Source organism: Chelmon rostratus, chromosome 5 (genome assembly GCF_017976325.1).
Source record: "Chelmon rostratus isolate fCheRos1 chromosome 5, fCheRos1.pri, whole genome shotgun sequence".
In the NCBI taxonomy this organism is placed as follows: Eukaryota; Metazoa; Chordata; class Actinopteri; order Chaetodontiformes; family Chaetodontidae; genus Chelmon; species Chelmon rostratus.
This window is the reverse complement of record NC_055662.1, coordinates 27,799,266-27,827,116: the sequence shown is the minus strand read 5'-3', so window position 1 is coordinate 27,827,116 and position 27,851 is coordinate 27,799,266. Positions and strand designations below refer to the sequence as shown.

The 27,851-nt window shown below is 45.2% G+C and overlaps 2 protein-coding genes across 2 annotated transcripts in view; one reads left to right on the top strand and one right to left on the bottom strand.

Moving 5' to 3' along the window:
• The first annotated feature begins 323 nt into the window (after positions 1 to 323).
• Positions 324 to 9,323, top strand: piwil1 (piwi-like RNA-mediated gene silencing 1). Its single transcript, XM_041936733.1, has 20 exons — positions 324 to 392; positions 1,564 to 1,666; positions 1,983 to 2,111; positions 2,221 to 2,435; positions 2,946 to 3,067; positions 3,310 to 3,390; positions 3,768 to 3,965; positions 4,165 to 4,273; positions 4,986 to 5,106; positions 5,259 to 5,376; positions 5,825 to 5,939; positions 6,047 to 6,234; positions 6,405 to 6,477; positions 6,571 to 6,771; positions 7,862 to 7,965; positions 8,122 to 8,192; positions 8,289 to 8,442; positions 8,674 to 8,799; positions 8,883 to 9,030; positions 9,207 to 9,323. Exons 1-20 carry the CDS (start codon positions 324 to 326, stop codon positions 9,321 to 9,323), a joined length of 2,562 nt encoding a protein of 853 aa, XP_041792667.1.
• Positions 9,324 to 10,348: 1,025 nt separating this feature from the next.
• The window catches only part of rimbp2b (RIMS binding protein 2b), a 67,511-nt gene continuing 50,008 nt past the window's right edge, over positions 10,349 to 27,851 (bottom strand). Inside the window, exons 15-27 of the mRNA XM_041936609.1 lie at positions 27,267 to 27,420; positions 27,197 to 27,207; positions 26,749 to 27,039; positions 26,374 to 26,523; positions 25,407 to 25,568; positions 21,895 to 22,003; positions 21,272 to 21,397; positions 19,726 to 19,907; positions 19,369 to 19,537; positions 18,793 to 18,896; positions 16,794 to 16,865; positions 15,139 to 15,273; positions 10,349 to 12,637 (exon numbers count right to left, since the gene is read on the bottom strand). Of these exons, the coding sequence (XP_041792543.1) occupies positions 12,440 to 12,637; positions 15,139 to 15,273; positions 16,794 to 16,865; positions 18,793 to 18,896; positions 19,369 to 19,537; positions 19,726 to 19,907; positions 21,272 to 21,397; positions 21,895 to 22,003; positions 25,407 to 25,568; positions 26,374 to 26,523; positions 26,749 to 27,039; positions 27,197 to 27,207; positions 27,267 to 27,420 (1,863 nt within the window). The 3' untranslated portion in view covers positions 10,349 to 12,439. The remainder of the gene's footprint in view (positions 12,638 to 15,138; positions 15,274 to 16,793; positions 16,866 to 18,792; positions 18,897 to 19,368; positions 19,538 to 19,725; positions 19,908 to 21,271; positions 21,398 to 21,894; positions 22,004 to 25,406; positions 25,569 to 26,373; positions 26,524 to 26,748; positions 27,040 to 27,196; positions 27,208 to 27,266; positions 27,421 to 27,851) is intronic.

Genomic DNA, 27,851 nt, shown 5'->3' with positions numbered 1-27,851 from the left:
GTTGAGCGCTGGGTGTGGCCGCACTTATCGTTAATTAGTAGCCATTATCTTGTCCGCAAGAGACAAACATTGGCAATTAGATTTAAAGGCTGTATGTACTCTTTCTAGAATTTTTGTACTATTGATTAATATGTGTGGAAATATTTCAATGGCGTACGTTTTTAGTGAGCAAATCGTAGGGGTTTAGCTTTCAAATCTTGGTTAAATTACAGGATTAGTGGTGTGAAAATAGTTTACTGTAGTTAATTGCGGTTAATATTGCATACATTTTAACATATGGAGTGTTGTTTTTAAACAGGTGTATCATTTGAAACTGTCTGAAAATGACTGGTCGGGCACGAGCACGATCAAGGGGCAGAGCTCGCGGGCAGGAGACTGCGGCACCTGGAGCGGTAAGAGCAGACCTCAACTTCCTGTAATCTCTGGGTGTCTTTACCTGCCAGTTAGCCATTTTATATCTCCTTGAGCCTTGTGTTAGTTTGAAATATCCAGGACCATGGTCAGGTCCGCTACAAAAACCTTTAAGTGTTTTTGGCTTTATTTGCACAGGTGTTGCGATACATCTTGGAGATTTCTATTACAGTCCAAATGAATGGGAGGTGAATGTTATTTCTGTTGTGATGCAGTGAAACGTCATGTCTAAGTGATTGTACCTGTTAGTGAAGATGATCTCACATTGGAAATACCCCATCAGGACGGTACCTTTCTGCAGGTTCTGACCTGTTCAAATAGCAAAACAGGGCAGACTTTAATGCTGCTTTTGGGTGTTCAACACTAAAGAAATTTCACAACCAAGCAACAGAGAATAACATGACAGGTGCAAAGTAATGTAACAATATTTTCCTGGACAAACATGTTGAATTTGATATCACAATAAATCATTCATATTTTAAGATAATATTACCTCTAAAAATACTAAGTTAAGTGAGTTTATGTCAGATAAAGTAAAGATTATCATTTTTTTTCAGTAAGATGCTGAAAATTATATTTATCAATCATCATTTGTATTATTTGATTAGAGCTAAATTTGTGTTTTTCATTTGTTGTATAACGTGCAGCCCCAAGTCATTTATTTTCAGTTGTACAAAACTTTAAGATCATTTTGTTATTTATATATATATATATATGTTTGTACATAATGTGCGACTTAAAAGATAAATGAGCAAAATCAGAATATTTCAAAAAAAATTATAGAATGAATAAAGTCAATAAAAACAATTAAAAGCAAATTGTGAAGCCTGTCAGGAGCTTACTTAATCTTTTTAATCAAGTCTTTGTTGTAATTATAGTTAAGTGTTCATTTATTTCCAAAATGATAAACACAGTTACAGCATGTCAGCCATGTAGTTTAAAAAAGAGCTTTTTAAATATTATAGAAATGTTATTATTGCTGTCTATGTAAGATAAAGTGTTTTGGTATCTTGTTGTTCCAGTGCAAAATCTTTGGGCAGACACTAATGCACGTGTGTAGTGGGCCACAAAATGCAGCAAGCCAAGATGAGAAAAAAATCTGTTTCCATAATGCTGTTTTCCAACACCGTTATTTTTCCTTCTTTCTTGAAGAGCATGGCTCAAGAGCCTGCAACAGCAGCTCCCCCACCTGCAGAGGGAGAGCTGGTCGGTAGAGGGAGGCAGAAAGGTGCTCCAGGAGCCTTTTCTGCAGAAGGTAACAGTCAAAAAGTCATGACATACATATGATCTTGGCTATTCCTTGCTTTTCCAAGTCCATGTGAAAATGTAATTTGAGATGTGGATTGACAGAAAAGTTTACCAGAGTGCTGCAATTATGAATGAACAGTTTTTCATTTGATTGTTTACAACTTCCTCATACCCAAAGTAAAGTCACATATGGACTCAACCTGCACTGTGGTGATTGGTTAATTTTACTTACCAGTCCCTAAAAGATTACCACTTCATATTGTAGCAATATGCATCACAATGTACGCAAACTGGTCCTGACAGTTTTCATTTGTTTTTATTAGCTGCTCTGCAGATTTCAGTTGGGTTTCAGCAGGTGAAGCTGGGAGAAAGAGGTGGACGCCGGCGTGATTTTAACGATGCAGGGGTTTTCACCAGGCAGGCTATGGAGCATGTTAAGGACTCAAAGACTGGTCTGTCATCATTTTAAACCTATGTACACTAATACATTCAACAAATGTACGTCTTCTAGTTGGTCGAGAGGATCGCAGATGCTCTCTAAAATTGCGTGTACTTCCTCAGGAACAACTGGTTCTCCCATTCAGTTGACAGCAAACTTCTTTCGCATCCTGTCCCGCCCTGAGTGGGTTCTGTATCAGTACCATGTGGACTACAAACCACCGATGGAGTCTCGTCGCCTGAGATCTGCCCTCCTCTTCCAGCATGAGGAAGCACTCGGCTCAGTGCGGAGCTTTGATGGAGCTGTACTTTTTCTGCCCTGCAGATTGCCCAACAAGGTGATCTGATAATTCTAACGTCAAACATTTAGAAGCGCTAACAAAATAAAGCCACGCTTTGTTTTCAACAACTGTTAGAATAAAGAATTGAACAGAAAAAAAGTATCAGTGCTAATCACACCGCTGGCCAGTTACCTATGTTGTGCGATCGCTTGAGAAGAGTTGCTTTGCTCTCTATTTTGATCAGTTAACTCTGACATTTTAAGTGAGATTGCCATCACTAGAGCCTCCATACTGTCACTTGCAAAGCTAAAATCATTACCTTACAGTGAGTTTTTGTATACCTTTCAAATCAGCAGTTATCACATTGTGACAGATCGCCAGGCAGGGAACGTGAGTACGAGTAAATAGCTTTTGGAAGCTAAATTTGTATTGTAATGTGTTCAACCTGCCCCTCTTACAAAACTTCTACTTGGGATTTGAAGGTTCAGTTGCCACTTCATTGGAGAGAAAGTGACAGACAAATGTTGGTGTCCTGACTTGTGCTGCAATGTTTAACCTCATGTTTAGGAGACTGTGCTGCACAGCGAGACAAGGAGTGGAGAAAAGGTTCAGATAACCATCACCCTGACCAATGAACTGCTGCCCACATCTCCAGTGTGCATTCAGTTTTACAACATCATACTCAGAAGGTACATTTTCCAGTTTTCAGGTCTTTTAAAAAGTAAGTCATGCTCAGTAAGTACTGAAATGTGTTATGCATCAGCCAAATTAAATGAAACATCCTCCAATAATCAGATTTGCTTGTTACTGTTGTCTTTGTGGCTATGGGTGTTACATCTGATAACAAAGGTTCAGGCGCCAAGACAATTCACCATTTTTAATCTTTTGAAACTTCAAAACTTCTCATTAATGATGTTTTTTTCATTTAAAGGATCTTGAGAATTCTCAACATGCAGCAGATTGGACGCAACTACTACAACCCCGGTGATCCACTCAACGTCCCACAGCACAGGTACACTCATTTACCTCACTGTGGCTTTCTTTCGTACATCATGCACAAAGTATTGCGTTTTTATAAGGTGTATTTTGAAAATGTGATTATTGGTTAGTGTCTAAAATAAGCTCTAACTTCTCAAAAATGAACACTAATGATGCAAAGCAAACTATTAACAAAAGTAAACACCGAACATTTTAAATGACGTGTCACTAGGAAGCTAGCGGTACGGTCAGATGATTGTGTGACTAAGTCTGTGACTAAGGGTTTTGATTTTGAAGCGTTATCCTGACATATAAAAGCTAACAATATTGTCTCACACGTTTAAATTCAGAGAGAAGATGAGGCAGAGTTCAGTTGTCTGAAGTTGTGTTACTGTGACTTGTTTATCCTAGACTGATCATCTGGCCGGGCTACGCCACCAGCATCTTGCGCTACGAGTCGTCCATTATGCTGTGTACTGACGTGAGCCACAGGGTGCTGCGTAGTGAGACAGTCCTTGACTTTATGGGCAACCTGAGGCAGCAGTGTGGAAATCAACGCTTTGCTGAGATCTGCACTAAGGAGCTCATTGGACTCATAGTCCTCACCAAGTAGGATCCACATTTTATGCACACATTCTTGGATTAATGTTCAGAAGGCTTGCATCTTTGTGACACTCGTCTCAGAAGGGACGTTTATCCGCCCCCCAGATGCATCTGATTCAAAGTCCCTCTATGTGACTTCACCTAATTTAATACCCGTACTGATCTGGACTTTCACTCTTCTCTCGCTACCTCTAAATTTTTTTAGGTACAACAACAAAACCTACAGGATCGATGATATTGCATGGGATCACACTCCCAGCAACACATTCAAGAGGGGAGACACAGACATTTCCTTCAAGGACTATTACAAGACTGTAGGTGTCATGCACTCAACACAAGTATTGTTGTAGCAGGGGCAGTAAGGACTTGTTCAGGCTGCCAGCCCAAATCTTTTTTAACTGTTGGCATATCCAGATTGATTTTTTCAAATCGCGATTCCTATTGGATTTCACGACGCACTGGCCGCTCAGATCGGATTTCAGAGTGTCTTTTGCATCACTCGCAATGCGAGATACAGTGACGACATCAAATCCAGAGTGACAGAAGTGCGTCAGAGCTGCCGAGCAGAATCCATATTGCTACTAGCAAAGCAGAGGGTGAGATGATGGATCTCAATTTCTCATGCTTCCGTATTGGAAAGCCTTTTGCCAGTGTATGTAGTTACTGACACCTACGTCGTTACCACAGCAACCAATGCAGATAGGTTGGTAATGTCTACAAGCACAAATCTGATCTGACCAGTTACATATAACATTGTGTACGGTTGGTCTTAAAAATCTGACTTGAGCAACAAATCTGATTTGCCGGCAGTCTGAACAGATAATAAGTGTTGCTGTGAACTCTGTATTGGCACATACCCACTCTGAGTATTGGGATTGGGCCAAGAGCGACAGACATGTGTTGAAATAACTCTTCTTGAAGTTTAAGTTGAATACTTTATCTTTAGGCTGAATATTGTAAGACAGCGCAGTGATAGACCTGCATATTAATCTTATTCGTGGACTTGTTCATGCTTTCTATTTGAAGCAATATGGTCTAGACATCATTGATGGGAACCAGGTACTGCTGATCAGCCACGTAAAGAAGTTTGCTGGTGCAGCTCCTCTGGGCCCGGCCATGCTCGTCCCAGAGCTGTGCTACCTCACAGGTTACCGTCTTATTCTCCAGTGTGTTCATGCAGATTGAACTTGTTGCAGACTCTGAAATTCCTTATGTGGTTCTTGGTGACAGCAGGTAATTGCCATAAAACCTGTGACTATTCAAATTTGTCTTTACATGCATACTCATTGTGTTTGACAGGCTTGACTGACAAGATGCGGAAAGACACAACCATCATGCGATCCTTGAGCGGCTTTACCAGACTGGCCCCAATGCAGAGGGAGGAACGCCTCAACAGATTTGTCACAAACATACAGAAGTAGGTGATAATCAACGTGTCGCTAAGTTAGTCAGTGAGTGTCGATGTGTTTTATCTGTGTGGCCAAAAGTGTCTTAGTCAGAAATGCTGCAAGCCCCACTCTCGACAGGCGACGTCGCATTTCAGGTGTGAGTTCAAGGCCTTGAAAATCTTAATTACTCTCTATTGCCTCCTCCTTGATGGTGAAGTTGTAAATATCATAAATGCTGCTTGTCAGATGATAATATTGACCCTGTCTCTACTGTTTTTCCCTGCCTCTTTAAATAGTGTGATTTATCTAAATATTAATCTTTTAATCAATTATGAAGGCACCGTTTTCCCTTATCTCAGCAGCTTGTGTGACTCGTCTGTTCATATGCAGAGAAGTTAAAAAAGCAACTTTTTCTGTCAACGTCTTCAGGCATTATAATCCCAGGCTTTGATTTAAATCCTAAAAATGATTTCATAGGAATGCTGACACACAGTTGGAGTTGGATAAGTGGGGACTCAACTTTGATGACAAACTCCTAACTCTGAAAGGCAGAGTCCTCCCAGGGGAGAGGATTTTCCAGGGATCAAGATCGGTATAATGCGCTCGTGGTTACATAAATTTGCTCTTTTGAATTCATTAAAATGGATTTATACATATGATCTTAATTGAGAGATTAACATAATTGTTTGTGTCACCCAGTTTGAGTGCGACCTCCGGAGCGCTGGCTGGTCCAAAGAGATGCGTGGGCTGCCTCTGATCAGCAGCCCCCCGCTGAATAACTGGCTCGTGTTTTTCACCCGTCGCAACAGCAGCGAAGCCCAGTCCTTCCTGCAGGCCCTCGTCAAGGTCTCAGGTCCACTCGGCATCAAACTGCAGAGACCTGGCATGTGAGTACCAGCACGAGGACAATATAACCCCCAGTCAACGACAGGATTTCTGTTCTGCCCAACCTCAGTCACTTCATTACTGGACGTAGTAAATTGTGGTTATGTTTATGCCCTGATTGTGTGATAAATGGTTAAATTATTTATTTATTGTAAGCTGTCCTTTTATTCAGGGTGGAGTATGAGGATCGTCAGGAGTCTCTCCTCAGAGCCCTGCAGCACAATATTGACCCCCACACACAGATGGTTAGTGGCTGAATGTGTGATACACTAACACACAGGAAAAGGTCATCTTCTTCTGAAGCAGCATTAACCCTGCCGGCCACTCCTGTTTGTTAGGTGGTGGTTGTCCTCCCCAGCAGCAGGAAGGACAAGTACGACAGCATCAAGAAGTACCTTTGTGTGGACTGCCCCACTCCCAGCCAGTGTGTGCTCGCCGGCACTCTCGGCCAGACTCGGCCACTCATGACTATAGCCACCAAGATTGCACTGCAGATGGCCTGCAAGATGGGGGGAGAGCTGTGGAGTGTGGAAATCCCTGTAAGCCATGTGCACTCTCAGGGTTTTCCCTGTTGTGTATTTTTTTTGTGTTTAAGGTGGCAAAGGCTGGAGAACGTGCGCTGCATGTGCAGCTTGCACAGTTAGCATCACAGTTTCACCTTTTGCTCATCAACATGAGGGCAGACAAAAGGGACAGAAAGGGGCAGCAGAGCCTGCTGTGAACAGTGAGGACAAGAATGGTGAAGGAAAAGAGCTTTTCAGAGCGACCAGTGAATAGATAATTACAGCTGAGCCACAAAATGCATAATTTCTACAAAGATGTCACAGATAGTTAATATGGAAGAAGCATTCTAAATTGGTGAGTCCTATTTGTCCCTTGTGGAGGTAAAATTACAATCTGCAACCTCACAGCTGGATGCCACTAAACCCTGCACACTGATCCTTAAAGCAAGGCTAGCTTTCATACGGTCGCCTCACCAATAACAGCCGTTCATTGATGAGTTAAAAATTACCTTCACACTCCTCAAGTGTGAGATGTAAAATGCAAACGTTTGGTATAAGCACATCAGAGGTTGACAATAAAAGGCACAATAGTTTTGAGATAAAGTAAAGCGTTTTTCTACTTGTACTTGAGCTATGGGAAACGGGTTGAGTGGTTCTCAGGTGGATTAAGCTGTCAGATGTTTTGGAACCCAGAGAACAAAAATGGCATCATGTAATGTTTCACTGATTTTAATCATGATTTGAACAAGACACTGAACAGCATGTCAGAAGTGGATGAATCAAAGTCTGTTCGTTTATGGCTCGTATGGGCCTGGTTGCACAAATCCAAAGGTCTACATCCAGAGCTCCAGCTGGCTCCAAAGTGGCAAAGAATCCTTTTCTTGCCTTTTTCTTCTTCGCCTGATCTGCTTCGAGGGCTTTATTTGTGCTTGCGTCACACATTTGAGACATTCATATGCGACATTTGCTTTGTCTCTCTCAGGTTTCTAATGTGGAAACGAATCAGTGTTTAGTCTGAAATGTTTTGTGTCCCCTGCTGACGAAGCTGGAGAGGCAGACGATGCTTTGAGTCTGACAGAACAGGAAGATAACACTGTACCGCTCAATGTCCCATGTGTTTGTGCAGCTCAAACATCTGATGATTGTGGGCATTGACTGCTACCATGACACTGTTGCTGGGAAACGGTCCATTGGATCTCTAGTGTCCAGCCTCAACCAGAACATGACCAGGTTAGTTTCTACAACAGAGACGGTATGTGTGTCAGTGTTGGCACAGTTTCTTGTCCTTAACGTGCACAGGTCTGCTTTACAGTAATGGTTTTGATGACCTCCCACTCTTTGATTTGTTGCTGTAGTACAGCTGTTTCTTCCAATTTCTTGGTAAAGGTGGTTCTCAAAGTGTGTGCTGCAGCCTAAAGGTCAGGAAGTCATGGACGGCCTGAAGGTCGCCTTAAGTGGCAAGTCGCTTTCCTTAATCTCACAAATGTCTTATTTGATTATGTGTGTTAATTCTCTATCGAGCTCCACATAACTGTGACAACTTTGTTTTCCAGCTGCGCTGAAAGCCTATCTGAAGTTCAACAGCTGCCTGCCCTCACGCATCGTCATCTACAGAGACGGCGTCGGGGACGGTCAGCTGCACAGCGTGGTCAACTACGAGGTCTCGCAGATCAAGGACTCCATCAAGTCCATGGGGCACGACTATGTGTGAGTTTTTGTCTTTTACAGCTCTCTGGGAAAGCTTCTGCTCTGCTGGAAACGTTTTAAACACCTCCGTGTCCTCTGATCCGCGAGACGTGCGCACACAGATCAGCAGTGTGTGCATGAATCTCCTGCTCGGTGCAGGAGCTCGCTCACCAGAACAACCTTGAATAAATCTTGTATTCCAGCGTAATTTGCCAGTTTTTGATGTTGAGTTCGTCCATCTGCTCTTTGTAGGCCCAAGTTGAGTGTGGTGGTGGTGAAGAAGCGCATAAGCAGCAGGTTCTTCGCCCACATCAACGGCAAGATAACCAACCCTCCCCCAGGCACCATCGTTGACACCGAGGTCACCCGTCCAGAGTGGTGAGTCTTCTAGCTCTTCCTGCATCTCTTCATTTATTTCTGTAGTCATGGCAGCAGTTCACTGCTCCGGTCTGTTTTCCCAGGTATGACTTCTACATCGTGAGCCAGGCTGTCAACACTGGAAGCGTCTCGCCAACCCACTACAACGTTGTGTACGACACCAGTGGACTGAAGCCTGATCACATGCAGCGGCTCACGTACAAGCTGTGCCACATGTACTACAACTGGCAGGTAGGCTGACGTGGCTGCGTGAAGTCTGTCAACTTAAACTTTAACTGTGATACTTGTACTGAGCATTTCCTGATATTTAAGAGTCAACAATCAGAGCCAACATTTAGTGCAGTGTAGTAGTAATAAAGGTCGCAGTGAGTCACTTTGGAAATGACATTTCTCTATCTGTGCTTTAGGGGATCATCCGAGTGCCCGCTCCCTGTCAGTACGCCCACAAGTTGGCTTTCCTTGTGGGTGATAGCATCCACAGGGAGCCCAATGTGCAGCTGGATGAGTTACTCTTCTACCTCTGAGGATAGAAAGATGAGCAGTTTGTTCCCCTCCGACTCAGATTTCCTTCTAAAAACTGTATTCATGTAAACCTTTGTTAGAAAAGTTCTCCTCAGTTTCAATTAATATGAGTAAGATGAGTTACGATGATGCTAACCCATAAATCCCACCGGGCACAGCTGCGTCAGAGCTGATCGCGCCAGGCATTCAGGCTGCACGGAGCAGATCGAGCACGAGCCAGACAGGAAGTCAGACAAAGAAAAGGCGAGAATCCGGCCGACTTTCAAAATAAAACACCCTCTGCAAACTCCCGATCATGTCTCCACAATAAAACACAAAAGAGAAAAAAAGAGAGAGCATTTAAGTATGAAGCCCACCTCCCAGAGGTAGAAAGAAGCAGAACGTGACACATCTGTGCCCGCTGGAGCCTCCGGGTGAGAGTTTGTTTACTTTTCTAGAGCCAGACTGAGTCAGAAGGCCCTGCAGCCCCGTTTAATCACTTTCTGTTCATGTTGAATCAAAAAAAGCCACAGTTCAAAGGTGAAGATCAAGTGTGTGCTCAAATGATCCTGGCTACTGTTGGAAATAAACTCGAGGTTTGCAAGCTAACGTGGATGAAGATGTTCAGAGCGAAATGTCACGTGTAGTTTGATCTGTGAGCGTTGATGGAAGCAGTTTCCCGATTACAAATATGTGAGACTGCAAGTAATTGTTCACACTTATCAGTTAATGTTGGCTTTTAGGAAAAGAGGCTTTTTTTCAAAGCGGGACCTGAAGTCTTTACATGTGTGATTCATAGTTTCTAGCAATGGCTGTCCTCTATAGTGGGGAGTAAAAATTAAGCTGAAATGTCCATTTTTTTTGTTGAAGAGGCTCGGGGGTCGACACCTCGGTCCTCTCACCGCTGTGATTGAAATGGTTCCAATAAACGTTTGTGTGATTCATGTCGTTCCTGGCGTTTTGAGTTAAATCACACATGCAAACATTACAAAATATCAAATTTATTTAGATTTTTTTTTTAAGAAAAGATTGCACATGCACACCCACACAATAATTTGTAACCATCAATATAGGCTGATAATTCTTATCATAAAGCTAGCACACAACTGCAGACTTTTAAACAATATGGTCTTCAAGACACCATGGGGAAAGCTTGCACTGTTTGATTATAAAGTTAAATGTACAAAAAAGGCAGTTTGAAAATCAAGTATAAACATTTAAAAACAATTTTACAAATGGATTAAGTACAAAAAGAGCAACAGTCACTCAAAATGAACAGAAGCAATGTCTGAAGACGTGGTCCAGGAATAGGAAAAGATGTACATTAGTTTACCGTAGGTTGACATGGCTGTTGGCCGAGAATTGTACAGAAAGTATTACAGAATGTTTTGCATACATTCTTTTTTGGCAGTTTCAGTTCAACTCGTGTGTGTGTGTGTGTGTGTGTGTAGAAAAAATAGGCTCGATTTGAAAATACGTGAGGATGACATGGAAAACAGGATGATGTGAGGAAATAAAGGTGGACTGTTTCATTTCACGCACAAAGACGGACATCTGCACAATCCTTTTGGGCAGCTTTGAAAATACATTGGCTTTCAATTCATCATACATTCACTACTCTACATTAAGGTGTAGATAGATTTATATATATATATATTGATATACAGTACTTGTATCCTGCACCAACATAACTCGGGACACACTGAACAGGCATTGATGACAGATTGGCTTGAATAAACATATTTCAGATCAATAGATTTGGGGGTAGACGGGTAGAGGGGCAGCGTAGAGGTAGCCTTGTGTCTCACCATTAACTTCTGTGAAAACAGTCAAACCTTTAGTCTTCTAGCGAAGCCCAAAAGTGTTGCATGTTAGGAATCAAACGCAGTACCGCAGAAGTCAGTCTGCCGATGCTAAATCGCACAGATCGACCACTCGTTTTTTTAAAATCTGTTCGTGTAGCGTCGCTTCCTTTGTAGAGCAGGCTGCTTTAAATCAGATGTGCATCAGTGTGGCATCAAAAACAGTGAACTCAAATCAAAATAAAGTGCCTTCGTTTTCTCAGAGGCCCAAAAAACTGGTGCACAGGGAGAACTTTTGCCCTTTCTGGCTTTTTCAATATTTTCTAAAATAACAAATAACCATTTGTTTTTTGGGCTGAACTGTGGGCGACGGACGGTTAAATGTAAGCTCTGGTCCTATGGGGGAATCACGACAGTCACACGATACCCTGCACATCACGAGTCAGGATTAACATCTGCAAACAGATCTTGTTTTATGAAGTAACAACATAAACGAGCAGTAGGCATGGAAGTGCACGCTCTACCGGACGACGTACTAACCATTGTGCGATTATAAGGCAAATACATGGAGGTTGGATTGACTAGGCATTTCCATTCAGGCTGATTTTACTGCAGAGGCCCTGTAGTAGGTACAGCGTGTGCTTGTTTTGTAGGTGTCTGACATGTTTGCGGGGGAACTCTTGCCTCCGTCACAGTTGTTGAAATGGGGCAGAACAGGAGTTAACTGTTGATTTGTCACAGTATACTGCACAGCAGGTCAGCCACGCCGTTTTAAAGTACTGCACGCTCCAGGGTCCACGCCGAGCCCCTCGCGTGGCACGCACTCGAGGGATCAGGAGGGAATGTGCTGAAGTAAAGCATGCAAACCTCTCGCGTCATTAGCGACCGGCCGTTTTCGAGTCGAGGCCCTCCATGTCCAACTTTCTGTTCGGATCCTAAACGGACTCAGAGGTTGAATTGAGCCCTCTGTGTCTGGATGACATTCTGCTTTCTGTACGCAGAGACACTGGTCACACTCGTAATCTGGTGCATTAAGTGCCGTCAAACTTGACCAAGTGCGAAAAGGAGAATGCCCCGGGCTCGGTGTCTGTGCACGGCAAAACTTCATCAGCCAGAGCCTCGGAGGTAAGACGCTCACGACTACATCGGCCCGCACCGAGAGGTCTCGGGACCATAATATGAAATGTCTTATTGAAAATATGTAGTTGATACTGTTAACAAAATACAAATATAGTATACAACAGATGTAGAAGAATAAAGCATCTGCTAAGCTCACAAATGCCACCTGTCAACTGTTATCTTTTTTGTTTTTTTAACACAAAGTGGATGTCGAGAAATTATTTTACAGCGCCAAGTCTTTGCAAAAGTTTCTTCCCTTTGGAGAGCAGTCCCTTTTTCTTTTTGGAGGAGTACATGTCCAGTGGGGCCCTGATGGGACTGCCGGGCCCCACGGTGGCAGGGCCAGAGCCAGGGATGTGTGGACGCACTGTGGGAGAGGCTGCTCTTCTGGGCGGACCCGATTTTTCCAATGGAACCTAATGGGAGACCCGTAAGGGACAGTTGAGGGTGTTAAAAAGCCAGCCGTCTGTCACACCTCAGTCACTACTCCCCCGCTTCTCTTAAGTCCTTTCTGCCTCTGCGGGGTCACCATAGCTCTGCCGTCTACCTCCCTGGACGCTGTCCCGTGCACTCAGGTATAGATAGCCCCCCCTCCCACCACCCCGCCTCTCCCTCCCCCTCTGCCAGGTACAAACAGCGTTCGTCTTTTTTAATCAAGCTGCTATGAATAAGCTACAACAACACAGAATTAAAGCGTGACATCGACTAACTTCCACATCAATGTAAGGTGACAACATTTCCCAACAGTGAATATCAACGGCAGGGCAGCTTCTCTCACATCAACAGATACATTTGCATTTTGGGACAAGTGGGACATATTTATATCACATTCACTTTCCTTCTCGTATATAGAGACATTTACTGATACAGCTGGGTTACAGAGAAACTACAAGTCACTATTCCTTTTCTGTAATCATGAGCTAAAAGGCTCCTTTAAATTGCACTTTGGGAAGACGGATGGTTAAAGATTCCTTTAAATGAGGCTTTATTAATACACCAGAACATGTAAAATATCAAAATCATTGTGCTGCTTTTGGTTTTTTATTGAATTTAAAGTGAGACTCTGGAACTTTGGAGAGAACAAATAAAAACCTTATTCTTACAGAAGAAAAGCTGAATTGTTAAAATGCACCTCTGCTCAGTTCAGGACCCTCAGGGGGCTTCACTGCTGCAGCCTCACCTGGTCTGATGTGACCTGTAGCTTATGGTGGCTAATGTTAGCAAACTCTGGCTAAGTATTGCTGTGTAACGTTACTGAATGTGTTCTCTGATTGGATGACAGTCAGCATTTCAGTAAAATGCTAAAGTGGAGAAAGCAACTTTTAATAGCTGTCATTTGTAGCCGCTGTGTTTGCTGCAGTCTCACTTTAAATCAATAACTATTAGTTGGCAATTAATTGAGTTAATCTTGGTTCACAAAATGCGAACTGATCTGTTTTGTCTTTTTATTCTTTGCATACAAGAAAAAGGGTCTCAGATTTGGCTCGAACAAAAAGCCAACTTACAAACGAACATTTTGAAAAAGTTTCTGCTTTTCTTTGGGTTTTTGCATAGAATTGGTGGATTTTTCCGCACTTCTTTCGAGGATGCAGCACGTCGCGCCGCACTGAAAGTTACCTTAATGTCAGTGCATTCATTTTAACTGAACCTATTGAGAATTGAGGACAATCGTACAACTATGGCCTTTTAGCTTACCATGAGTTACAGCAGGAGACTTATTGCAGGAGACGGACATTGTCATGTACAACACTCAGAGAAACAACTGAAGATACCATACTTCTTGTCTAATGCATTGGCCAGGGTGACTGTCTCCGACCGACAAACAGCACTGAGTGTTTTGGCGGAACAAAGAAGATTCCTAAAAACGAGCTAAAGGCAGAGCAGCGCTAAAGGAATGTCATACAAAGAGTTCATGTTGCATACCAGAAACTAAGGGTACCCATGTCATCTGCATTAGACGAGGGGGGCGTAATCTTGGTATCCTCAGTTGCTCACTTACGTGACGGAAACAGAGCCTTTAAGGTGTGAAATGAACACTCTTCTTCTGTTTTGCCAAGCGGGTGAGGAAAAGAAATAAAAAAAAAATATGGTGATGGCATTTCAATAGTTTGCACTATGACAATGGCAAATTAGAACACAAGGAAAGAAATATCTGATGACACCTATTCATATTTCAACAGTTGCATTATTTGTTAAACATAAAAATAACATCACATATTTACATTTTAGGAAATAATTACTGGTGGAGTTATTCTCTGACGGGAACATAGGCTAAGTGACCTTTGCGTGCTACTTTACAAGAAAGCAATATACAAAACAAGGCGTTCAGGAGCAGATACAAAAGTTGTACTACACTAGACTTATCTTTATATAAAATGGTCAAGAATTCATGCATCTGGACTATAGAACATGCTGAGCTACAGACTACAGAGTTCATCTTTCAGTACAACAAAACTAGTTACTCTATTAGAAAGTATTTGAGATCAAACACAGAATATATTCATAAAGCATCTGTCAGAATGCTAAATATGCATGTGCAAAAAGTGTTAACTGCTGTTTTTCAAGACATGACAGAACAAGTAAAAAGTCACAGGAGACCCCCCCCCCTCCCATTCCACTCTCATTGAGAATGCTTTATGAATACAATATAACCACGTATTATACAATGCACAACTTCCCCCCTTTCACAGCAGTAAACATGAAAAATAAAAGTACCTCTGTCAAGTATTAGTCTTTAGGTTTTATTTTTTCGTTGATCTTAGACATCTATTTATTTACAGCGTAACGCTCCAAAGTCAGAAATCCAATTGTACTTCAATGAGACACACACACGCACAGACACAAAACTAAAGGAGGAAGAGGGAACTGAAAAGAGTAAATGGATGACAGAGGGCTAGTACTGCGAAGGAGCATGTACCCTTTTGGTCTTTATCCGTGCTGGAGTGTCCTGGGCGTAACGAGATGGTGAGTCCGTGAGAAAAACCTCTACATCATCAGGCACTTCTTCTAGAAAGTTGGAAGGAACAAGTCCCTTGTGTCCATTGAGCTCGCCCTGCAGAGGACACAAGCATTCGACTTTAAACTGTGGCCGCGGTCTGAGGAAGGGGACGGGTTCAGAGCTGCTGAAGGTGAGAGGCGGGAGAGGTCGCTGCGTTGTAGGATGGAGGTTTCTGTTACAGCCACTAATCATTTTGACCTGTCGTTTAGGCTTAGCGGACGGGTCTAAATACTGCAAAAGTCACGAGAATCGGCCAAATCAGAGGTGGAAATCAAAGCGGTGGCGAATCCAAAACGCAGGTGAGAGCGAGAGGTGGCACCATAGTTGAGGACTTCACCAACATTTGAACCAGAATTGAAGAGTGAGCTGATTTAAGCTGCTTCCACTCGCTGGTTTCTTTTCACGAAATCCTCGACACGGAAACATGAGAATCTAACGTGTTGAAATAGGTTTTATTATTTATGTAGTTTTAAAGGATAACTTTCATTTTTTACAACCTGGACCTTATTTGTAGCATTAAATACGACCATTTACTCACCCAGACAACTTTGGTGGCATTTGGAGTCGTTTTGAAGAAATTAGCCCCAGAGGAGCGGCGCGTATATCCATATAATGCGAGTACTCGGGGCATCCATGCGCAGCCTCTATATAACACATAATCTGCGGTGAAACTCGTTCATATTCCAATATTTTGTTATGATATGCTGGTGCTATTCCCCTCTGAGCCCGTGGTGGCATGTTATCAACATCCAGTGTCTCTAGACAACTACCTCTGACGTGGATGATGTCATTACTGAACGCCGCGCGCTGCTAGCAGCCAGCCACAACACGGCTAACTCTGCGGCGGTCGGCTACGAATACGCAATAACGAACCACAGCTGTGCCAAACTACAGCTAAACTAGCCGACCGCCGGCTCAGAGGGGAATAGCACCAGCATATCATAACAAAATATTGGAATATGAACGAGTTTCTGCAGATTATGCGTTTATAGAGGCTGCGCATGGATGCCCCGAGTACTCGCATTATACGGATATACGCGCCGCTCCTCTGGGGCTAATTTCTTCAAAACGACTCCAAATGCCACCAAAGTTGTCTGGGTGAGTAAATGGGCGTATTTAATGCTACAAATAAGGTCCAGGTTGTAAAAAACTAAAGTTATCCTTTAAGTTTTTGCCACCAGTTTTAACTACATCTTTGTTTCTCAAATGCATGTTTTGTAATTGTTAGAAATAAATCTGGTTGATCCACAATCCAAAAACTGTGGAAATACCAGCATCTATAAAGCAGAACTCAGGAGGCCGCTTCAAACGCGAACGTTTCAGCTGGGTGAAACTTAAACTTGCATGTACACTCTTTTTATCAAAGAAACACCTCCTCTCTCGAGCATTGACTCGACTCCTGGAAGTGCTCCAACTCAACTTTTATAGCTGCAGACAATGAACGACACTTTCACTTCCGGGAGCCTGAAGTGAATCCTCCCACCTCACACCTCCATGAGTTAGCCTGCACCGATGAGTTTCTGAGGATGCGCCGTGCTCTGAACAGTCAGGAAAAAGAAACATTCGGTACTCACATAGTAAAAGCCGTCTTCGTCTATTTCACCAAACACGTTGATGACGTCTCCGGCGCAGAAAGTCAGCTCAGCCTGTCGGAGAAGAAACAGTCTTGAGATTGGTTTGTCCCGCTGTTCGCGTCGTCTTGTTGTTTACAGCAGTTTGACTGTGCTGAAGACTTTCCAATATATCAAATGGACTGAGGCCTGATGAGTTTGATGCCGAATTCCTTCTCCAAATCAACGTGATGCATCTCAAACATTAGTTGAGTCTCGGCAGACATACTGCTGCAACTGCGAATGCATCAAATGTCGGAAGTTTGAAGACAGGATTGCGACACAGTGGGCAAATCTGTCCTACAGGATTCTTGAGAACACACAAACCAGACAGAGCGCATGTACAGTACGTAGGAGACGGGTCGACACAAAAGACCAAACCGAGGAGGGGGACGCTGGCTCAGGCAATGAATGAGGGGCTGTATTCATGACCACCAGGGACAGAGGGCCGCGGCCCGTCAATCTGAAGCCCGCCTCCTCGTTTGCACTCCAACAAACGGGGGGAGGAAACACACACAGAGCAGACAGTACTGTACCCTCCTCACCCTCACTCACCTCCTCATTCAGCCTGCTGCCCTCATACTGTGTCGGTGGCAGCCAATAGAAAGGTGAGAGTAAGTGAACGGGGGGAGGGGCAAAGAAACAGCATGGGAAAGTAATTCAATCTTCTAGCTTACACAGTGCTAATGCTAACCCCTCATTCAAGCTCACCTGTGCACAAACTGCACTGAATCGCACTTAAAGGAATAGTTCAACGTTGTCTTGCTGAGAGTCACAGATCCACACGGTCTTACATCTGTCCTGCCTACCTGCACCTCTGACGCTCACCAATCAACACGTTACATCTCTTACAAACACCTGAAAAAACGCGGTCACATGTTGTAAAGTTGCCAGTTAGCCTTCTGTAAAGCCGCAAAGTCGCGTCTGTAGCTTCAGTCCCGATGAAACAAACATATCATACATCAACATACTGAGTTAAAGAGTGAGCTTCAGAGGTGCTGGCAGGGTTATCTGCCATCTTGCCATGAGTTAGATAAGACATGTCTGTCCATTATATACAAAGCTTGCTAGCAGCTAAGTAGCTATGCTTAGCATTTAGACTGGCTGTAGCTGAAAACAGCAGCTAGCTTGCTGTAACTGTAACAAGATAGAACATGCATCATCATTACGGAGCTTTACCGCTGCTGGCAGGTAGCTTATTGAAACTTTTCACAGCTAGCTTTTTCCCCCTGTTTCCAGTCTCTGTGCTAAGCTAAGCTAACCATCTTCTGGCTGAAGTGGTATCAATCATTTAAAGCATAACTTTCGTTTTTTACAACCTGGACCTTATTTGTAGCATTAAATACGACCATTTACTCACCCAAACAACTTTGGTGGCATTTGGAGTCGTTTTGAAGAAATTAGCCCCATAGGAGCGGCGCGTATATCCGTATAATGCGAGTACTCGGGGCATCCATGCGCAGCCTCTATGTAACGCATAATCTGCAGCGAAACTCGTTCATATTCCAATATGCTGTGCCAAACTACAGCTAAAGTAGCCGACCGCCGGCTCAGAGGGGAATAGCACCAGCACATCATAACAAAATATTGGAATATGAACGAGTTTCGCCGCAGATTTTGCGTTATATAGAGGCTGTACTACTCGCATTATACGGATATACGTGCCGCTCCTCTGGGGACTAATTTCTTCAAAACGACTGCAAATGCCACCAAAGTTGTCTGGGTGAGTAAATGGTCGTATTTAATGCTACAAATAAGGTCCAGGTTGAAAAAAACGAAAGTTATCCTTTAACTCTGCAACAAAGCGAATGAGCATCTTTCCCAAAACGTCAAACTATTCCTTTAAATTCGGACTAAACTACTAATCTTTATGTCAAAATATTTCGTTGTGACTGCGTTTCATGATGGTGGTGACAGAATGGTCAAGACAAAGCAAATATCTGGAGCCACAGGAGGACAGTACCTCTACATCAACGTTAGGGGAGCTCTCTCGGGGGTCGTAGTCATACAGAGCCACCATCCTCCGAGTCGACATCGGATGCTGACGGCCGCTCCGCCTGTTCCTCTCTACGGAGAAAAGACAGAGGACCAATCAGAGGGAATGACGTCCAAACTTTACTGAAGGATGTGATGACCGGTGACGCTACACAACAGCCTTGCAAGTCCGACAATCTTTGCAATCTGATCATCTGTCTCGCAAGGTCAACTATTCCTACGCTCATGGTGAGGGAAGGCTTACTGACAGCTAACACAGTGGAAATGAGCTAAAGCACTTCACAGATGAATGGTGAGGAGTGAAAAAAGCAGTACAGATGAAGCAGAAGAAGCATCTCACTGGACACAGACCTCTCTTGGACTTTCTGGACCTGCGATTTATTGAGCGGCCATCTTTGAAACGATCACAGTTCACTTTACAGGAAAGCAGAAAGACATTGTTAAGTGGAGAGAGTAGAGGAAAGAGGCGTGTCAGTGACAGACAGTTCAGATCGGCAAAGAGGAGGCAAAAAGGAAAAACAAGGCGAGGAAGATGAGGTCTCACCTAACTTCTCCACAGGAGTGTTGAGTGGCAGGAAACCCTGTTTGAGCAGCTGGTCCATCATTTCGTCATCCTCCGTTTGGATCTCGGAGACCATGTTACAGGGGATCAGACCCACCCGGTCTCGGATCTCTGCCCTGTAGAAGCCATCCGTGTCTTTATTCCCAAACACCTGAAGGGACAACCGAGCGTCAGCAGCCAGAAACCAACAACGGATGCCTGCAACTAGGAACTGGCAGAGATTCCTGCGATTTATCTGTAATTCTGCAAACATTATCTGAGGCGGCGTTTAAGTGGAGGGGGTTTAATTTAATCTAATTGCTCTACAGATAGACTATCTGTGAGTCCAGGAGCCACCACCTTGATGATCTGGCCCTCCTTGAACGGCAGCTCCTCGTCAGCAGCGTCGGGGTTGGGCGACATGGACATGGGGTCGTAGTCAAAGAGAGCCACAAACACGCGGGTCAGCTCCTCCGGCTCCGACTCCTCGTAGTAATCCAGGGAGCGCCGTCCCCGCCCGTGCCTGCGCCCGCCATAGCCGTCTGAAACATAGAGGAGGCCTCTGCTGCTACTACCAGCCTTATACAGCCACGCTGGCTGTAGAGGCAATGAGAGCAGAAGATGTCTCTCTGTTAGAGCTGACAGGGGAGAGGGCGATGAGATGCATGTGTGAAAAAAGAGCCGGAGATCAAATGCGATCATTTTACTCTCGGTTTTAATCTCTTCCACTTTGAAAAGGACACTCCTGTTGCGTTCACACGCTAAAAGCAAAGGGTGCTTTCACAATAAAGGCTCGGTACAGTCGTAGCACAGCAGGGTTCTTCGTTCACACATCTCTGCTTGCTGGCAGTGACAGTCACTAAACATCATAGACCACAGTACAACACAGCACAGAGGGGAAACACATCAAGCAGTTTTTGGGGTGCAAGGGAAACTGAATGACTGTGCACACCAGGAGGACACAAGTAACACTGCACTGTTGTTCATTGCTGTTTCACTGCCTTATCTCACAGAGGCTGATTAACATGCATGCTTTCACGGGATTGGACGCCATGAGGGAGGCATTCCTACATCAAATGCAGGTGTACCGTCATGCTTTTAGGCCACATTCGGAAACAAAGTGCAGCGAAAAAGGGCAAAGGAGGCACGTTCCCGAGGGAGATAACACATCAAATGCCCCGGCAGTTCCTGGTAACGCAGATATCAGGGACAGTGAGGGGGAAGGGATGAACCTGATATCAGTTTCCCATGCTTCTCATGGATCACCATGTTCAATGTTTCAATGGCAGATTCTGCGAGGCTCAGAGATGCTGAAACAAAAACTAACTAAGCAACTGAAATATGCTTTTTGGAAGGTGTGAAATGTGCTTCAACTGTGTGAAACGTGTTTGATTGTGATGGCAGCAGAGTTAATGAAAGTGCAACTGAGCGATACCAACGAGGCGAGAATGCACCGACTCATCCAGTCATGTGTCTTTCCTTCTCACTGTACTGTTAGCGGCTCATGCAAAATGAAGGAAGGAAACGGGCCGCTGGCTCATGGAGGCGGGGTGGCGGAGAAGCTGAGGAAGAGGAGGGCAGGCTAAGCTGCGGTGGAGTGGGAGAGAGGCCTGGATATGGAGGGTGAATGGGAAGAGTGGGTGAGTTGGGGTTTCTTGGGATTGAAGGTGTAGGAGTACATACAGGGAGGGGTTTTTCATTCTCCAGCAACGGGAAAAGTGGCCAGTCTTGTCTTCCCCCGTCAGCTTTATTCAGCTAAGCTAAGCTAAACTAAACAAAGCAGCTGACTGTCCAGCACAGAACAAAGACCACCATGACATCACTGCATGTGTTCAAGAACGATTCTTTGCCTTTTCTGACCTTGTCAAGGTGAATTGGCATCTTGGAGAGAAGCTGCACCACATACCATATTGATCCTCTGAGGACATAGATCGCCATATCCTGCGCCGAGCTACACTGCCATAGTAAACATCCTCCTTGACGGGTGAGAGGTTCCCCTCACTCCCCTCACTGTTACTGTCCATGGTGATCTCTACAGAAGACACCAATCACAGCGTTACGGTCAGAGATCCCCCGCACACACACTCTGCTCTACCCCATGGCCCATTCACTCATGCTGACACAGTAGGATGATGAGGTTGCCCTGAGGTGGGGGGTGTACAAGGCAACAGGTTTCACTCTGGAGTCACTGGGTGTAAAACAGCAATGCTTGCACTGTTGCGGGGAGGTCAAATTGGGTGGTCATGTAAACATGTTAACCCACAGTAAACACAGGCATCGGGAGTGTGTCTGGATAACTTTCCTGCAAAACTGCGTGTGAACATTTGGCGAATCCAGCTGGTGAGGATGGGCAGCTACAGGGGGTGCAAACACCCCACAAAGTAAGGGTCTACGTGGTTGTTTAAGCTCTATGGGAGAGATGTACAGCTCGGCTCACATGGGTAGGGAAACACATGGTATAAATAGCACAAACATCAGTGGCCCTGCAGGTGGGGATGAGGCGTCTCCTCATGTGGTGACCTCACTAACCAATGGATGGGATGGGCCGTTGCTGAGGGGGGGTGCCGATGTGAACCAGCCTCCTCCCTGAGTGGTCCAGACGATCGGCGCTTCCATGTGACGGCGAGTTCCCAATGATCTTTAGAGTGAAAAACAACAGATACGAGGTCAGAACAACCAACGCGCCTGCATTTTCAATATCAGTAAAAGCTTAAAATCACTTTAAAGAATCCCACAATCCTGTTAAAACAACTAAAAAACCATAAGAGCAAATGATGTAGCTTCCATTTGTCCTTAGGGAGGCAAAATAATAGTAAAAAAAAAAATCCATAAAACAATAATGAAACCCAACAAACCATCAAAACAAGTAAATCAAATCAACCCCAACACAACAACATGGACTGGGGGTTAGGAAGGGTCAGATGTTTAGCTAAAGACCATTTGTTTGGTTTGTTTTGTTCTGTGCATGTCAGCTCCTTGATGAGAAAAGAAAGCGAATGACGCCACATGAGACAGAAACGACGAGCGAAGAGCAGAGAGAAAGAGTGGACGAGGAGAAAAAGAGTGAAGGTGGAGGGCGAGTCTGATCGAGGATGGATAAAGATGTGGTTAGATGAGCAAAGCCATTATAGCCTTGGCCTGGGGGCTTTGTATTCCAACAATCACAACATTTAAAGCATAAAAACTGATGATGAACAGGAGATGTTTTTGCTGAAACAAGCGAAAGAGATAAGCGAGACGTGATGTGTATGGGTGGAAAGCTGAACGAATGGCCGCAGGCTGCAGAAGTCTTGATCTGGCCTGATTCTGTACGTGAAGCAATGAGAGGCGGGAGACGCTGAAATAAAGCTCCAAGCACAAGGTGGCGCTGCAGCTGCGGAGGGCGAGACATGGAGAGCGACAAATGAAGGCGGCGGCGGGCAGGGAGACGGCAGCACGTCCTCATGCACTGCACAGAGGCTTTCCCTTCAATGAACCTTTCCCCTCAAAGACATGAGAAGTCAAAACTTGGTTAAATGGCCTTTAGGTAACCGAAAGCTTTACTTGAATCCACCTGACATTTTGAGTACAAGCAAAGTAAGTCACACAAAATAAAACATCAACCGACCATGAAACGTGTGAGAACTCGTCACGAAATGAGAAACAAAATGCCAACTGAAAAAGGGGGGGGGGGGGGGGGGGGGGGGGGGGGCGTAAAGAAAAACAGACAACATTAAGGAAACAGAATGGCTGCAGCTTGCTGATGGAAAGTACAGCAGAAAGTCTGAATCACACACCAGCGGCTGGTCCCGGTTCAGCCTGGACAAAGACTGGGCCCTAGCCTCCCTGTGGGGGCTGTAATAGACCCTGTCCAGCTCGTTCAGCCTGCCCTCGCTCAGGGCCCCTTCCCTGGAGTAGTTTCGCGGCCCGGCCTCCCGACCAGGCCCAAAGTGGTCCCTGTTCCTAAAGTCACCCGTGTGTACCGACTTGGCAGCAGTCGCTGGGATATCCGAGAACTCCTCCTCCACGCTGCACTGACGGGTCAGGGTTCTTTTACGGCCCATAGCCAGCGCCCGCCTTTCTACCGGCCCTTCACAGTGGATGATGTGCACGGGCCCCCGCATGGGGCTCCCGTGAACGTAGTACCCTCGATGACCCCGGCCTAGAGAGCCTTCTTCCTCGCTGCCGCAGTCTAACCCGCTGTCAGGACTCTTGGTGTTCTGGCGGTTGGGGCGTCCCAAGCTGCGCTCCTCTGGGTTGTAGCAGTAGCGGCTGTCGGTGAAGCGAGGGGAGGAGCGCTGGCGCTGCAGGTGGCGGGAGTTCTTGCCGGGGGCGAGGTGATTGTGCACGTGCGAGTCCTGGGGGTACATCCTCCGCTGAGTGTGCGGCGTTCCCGGCCGGCCACCGTCTTCGAAGCACAGGCGCTGTCCCATGCCGTCCACGCCGTCCAACTCTTCCTCGGCCACCTCGGGGATGCTGTGGAGGCGCTTGCTGCGGAGCGACTTCTGCTTCACCACCTCCCTCTGGAGGTCCCAGCAGTCTCTTTCCTCGGCTAAGTCCTGACGCTTGTAATATGCCTTTAGTCACGACCAGGAGGCAAAGTTCCACAATGTCACAGTTCAGTTAGTCAGTTCAATTCAAAAGGTTTAGATTTTTGTGAGGGGGGGTTGCAAAGTTTTTCGAAGGTTTTAGAACAGGCAGGAAACAACACAGTATGTGAATAGAACAAATGGGGAGGAAAGACAAAATAAAGACAGAATTAGTTATTTGTGGCAATGTAGTAAGACATGCAGTCTCATTCCGTGAGAAGAAAATGACATGCTCTGAACAGGAATCTGTGAAGGCTCAGACATGGAGTGATAACTGAGGAACTGATGTGGCCGCGGAGGTTAAATGTGGAAAAGGGAATTTCGTTTGTGAGAAATTAGAAATATCCAAACAAAAAGGAAGTGGCAGGCTGCGTTAGCGCCACACTGAGGGATGCATGAAAACATCGACGTGGATGAAATGAATGAATCTTAAAAAAAGCCAAAAACAACAACGTGAAGCTGAGTGGATACAACAAGCAGCTGCTACGGACACACTGTGTTAAGACGCTTCCTTAGCAACAGTTTCACAGAAAACAGTAGCAGGCTTCATCTGGAAATTTTCCCTTCACAATATCAGATTCAAATGTTTACATCATTATTATACATACTGAAAATAATTAGTGTTTACAGAAATATAAGTGTGGTGGATAATGTGCAACAGTGATTTACAAGTAGATGGCGATGATGAGAAGGAGATGCAGCATTGGTGTGTTTAAAGAGTAAATATACACCAATGAATGCCGCTCAGTAACACAACATACTGTCACAGGTAACAGGACAAACCTCACAAAGCTGCAGTGATGCACTGACCTCTGATTGCAAATCTGCTGTAATACAGAGGACCAATCAGCCACTACAGCTGCTCTCGCTATCATAACATGGTGCTTTTTATCCTGATGGCAGACCGGCCTCACATCGCACATTTGCGCTGACAGACCGAATGAAGACAGGATCATGTACCGACAATGTTCTACACCGAGCACAGAAGAACTCAACATTAGGACATGACAGACGTAAACAAAAGTGAATATTTCCATTTAAGTACTCACTTAAATGAGATTCCCATATGCACTTCATATGCCATGACCCTTTGATACAGTACAGTATATTAAAATTTGCATTTAAATATCACATTATGCTTTTAGTTTACAGCCTTCCTCTCTCGCATGCTGTCTAGTTACGTATTCACAGCCATTCCCGTGAGCTCGGCCTCGAATGAATAAAGCGGTGCTGGAGGGGCAGGGTGGAGGAGCAAGGCTGGGGTGGGGAGGCTGATTTGGCTAACGCAAGGCAGGGGAGCTCAGCCAGGCAAAGCCACGACGGGCCTGGCTGTGGAGCCTGAGAGAGAGAGCAGGCGCTGAACCTCTGCAGGTGGCGAGATCCTCCCTCCGTCCCTCCCCCTAAAACTCTGTCTTCCCCACCGTCTCCTGTCCTCCCCCAGACCACTACCCACTGAAGGTGTGCAGTGCGTACCTTGAGAGTGTTGTGAGAGTTGATGCTGCGCCTGCGGCCTTCCTCCAGCTGCATCTCAGAGTACAGGTCTTCCTCGTCCTCCTCCATGATGTCAGACAGGTCAGAACCCCGGCTGCTCTCCGTGTGGTACTCCTCGCTGTGGCTGTAGTGGTGATGATGGTGCTGAGGAAAACGAGAGAGAAGGTGAAGTTAGGACGCCGTGTGAAACATGAATAAAACAGAATGTGATAGCTTGTTGATCCTTTCTGACATAAACTGAAAACAGCAATATAAAGTCAAAATTAATGTTCTCCCTCATCAGCTTCACTGCTTTTTGTAAATATCTGCTTATTCTGAATCTGACGCAGCAACACGTTTCAAACACGTTGTGACAGGAGCAACTAAAGACTGGGAAAGATGTGGAACGCTCCAAAAACATCTGTTTAGATCATTCCACAGGTAAACAGGTTGATTGGTAACAGGTGAGAGTATCATGATTGAAAGGCTCAGTGGTTCACAGCGAGGATGGAGCGAGGTTCAACACTTTGTGAGCACATGATTGGATAAAGAGATTAATACCTGGACTCAGGAACACTTCAGGAAGCTGATTTCAGTAAACACAGTTTGTTTGTAATGATTGATTTTGGTTTTATTTGCCTTTCATGCAGCGTCCAAACTTTTTTGGAATCAGATTTGTACAGAAGCAGCTTTAACCTCTGATTGGCTGACATACAGAATTTCCTTTGGCGTTCAGTACTGATTTATGTAAACAAGTGTATTGGCTGGAGGCTCCAGCTATTGGTTGATTTCCAATCCAAGCCAGACTGTGGTGCTAAAAATACTATACAGGACTCTAGAAAATAAAAGTCTACACTTTTGATGCAGTTCAGATACAGTATACATTCAGAGGTGATTTGATTCACTTTGCTCTTCCTAGAAACAAGTGATCACACTCATGATTGGCCAAGCACGGCTTTCTGTAAAGTACCTGTCTGCCCAGCTCGGAGCCTCTGAGGAATTCGTCCACCGAGGCTCCTCTCCTCCTCGCATGAGGAGAGTCATAGCCGTCCTCCTCCTCATCAGAGTTGAGTGGATGCAAGGCGTTACCTCGCTCACTGAAGATATTCCTTTTCTCAACCTGATGAGACAAATGTGAGACATTTACATTGAAAAAAGGAGCCAAATAAATTAGTGTAATATTCCTCAAATCATATTTCTTGTGAATCAAGTCAGAAAAATTTTGTGAGATATTTCAAATTTCCACTTTTTCCAGCAGCACAATGAAAGTCTGACTCTCAGGCTCCGCACTAGATCCTATCACGTGCTGAGATGACTGTTGTTCCATAATCAGATGCCCACTCACCCGGTTGCCCTCAGCAAACACTCTCTGGGCAGCTTCCCTGGCCATGGCCTTGGCAATGGTGTTGGGGATGGGGACTCCCTGAGGCTGCGGCAGGATCCTCTGAGGAGAGGGCGATCGCCGGGGCTGGAAGTGCGGCGGCTCCAGGTTGGATCCGTGCATGGCAGGCAGCGGAGAGGGGGATCGCTCCCAGGGCTGGGCCGATCGCAGGCCCACCTCATGCTCTTTGGTTTCTGGCTCTCTGGCACTTACTAACAGTTTGGACTTGGGCATGGGGTGGCGCTGGAAATGAGGCTGGGCCGAGGGATGAGGAGGCGGGTGGCAGACGGGCTGCGAGTGCGGCTGTGCATGGGGCAGCGTGTGGGGCTGGGCTCGAGGCAGAGGCTGCACCTGGGGCTGAGGGTGGTTCGGGGGGTACGTTGACGGGTAAGGAGGATGGGTTTGTGAGTGCACCGGGTGGGACTGCGGGTGCGGGATAGAATGAGGTGGTGCAGCGGTTCGGTGGGAGAGGCGTGGAGAGCCCAAGAGATTGTGCGGGATGATGGCCACGGGCGAGTCCTGGGACTCTCCTTGTGTTGACAACGTCCTTACAATGACTTCCCTGGCCTCCAGACACTGAATCCTGTTTAACTCCACGGTCACATAGTCTGCTGTGGGGTATAAGACCTCTGCTATCTGCATTCACAAAGGAACCAGAGAGTCCTTACCACAGGGCGACACAGAACGTCAGCATACAGAAGCACTCACTCTGCAACCCTGCCATCATTCAAACATATATATGCATCTGGGGCTGAGGACAAATGTCTGATTATTAAAAAAAGCCTAAAAATCTATTTATAGATGTTAGAGCTCACTACACTGATCATGTTTAAACTCTAACGCCCCCTTTAGGCAGGTTAGAAAATTGTCATTTTGTTTCTTTCTGTCCCTCCAGCTGATTTTTGGTTTAAAATGAATGGTTGAGTGACACATTTGCACAAACACAGACAACAAAAACAGGAAAGGGACGATCCTGGTGACACAGCAGCATGGAGCCTGTTACAGCTCTCTTTCCTGAAGTTACATGTTAAGTAATGCTTGTCCCACGGGGGGGCTGGATATCAGCA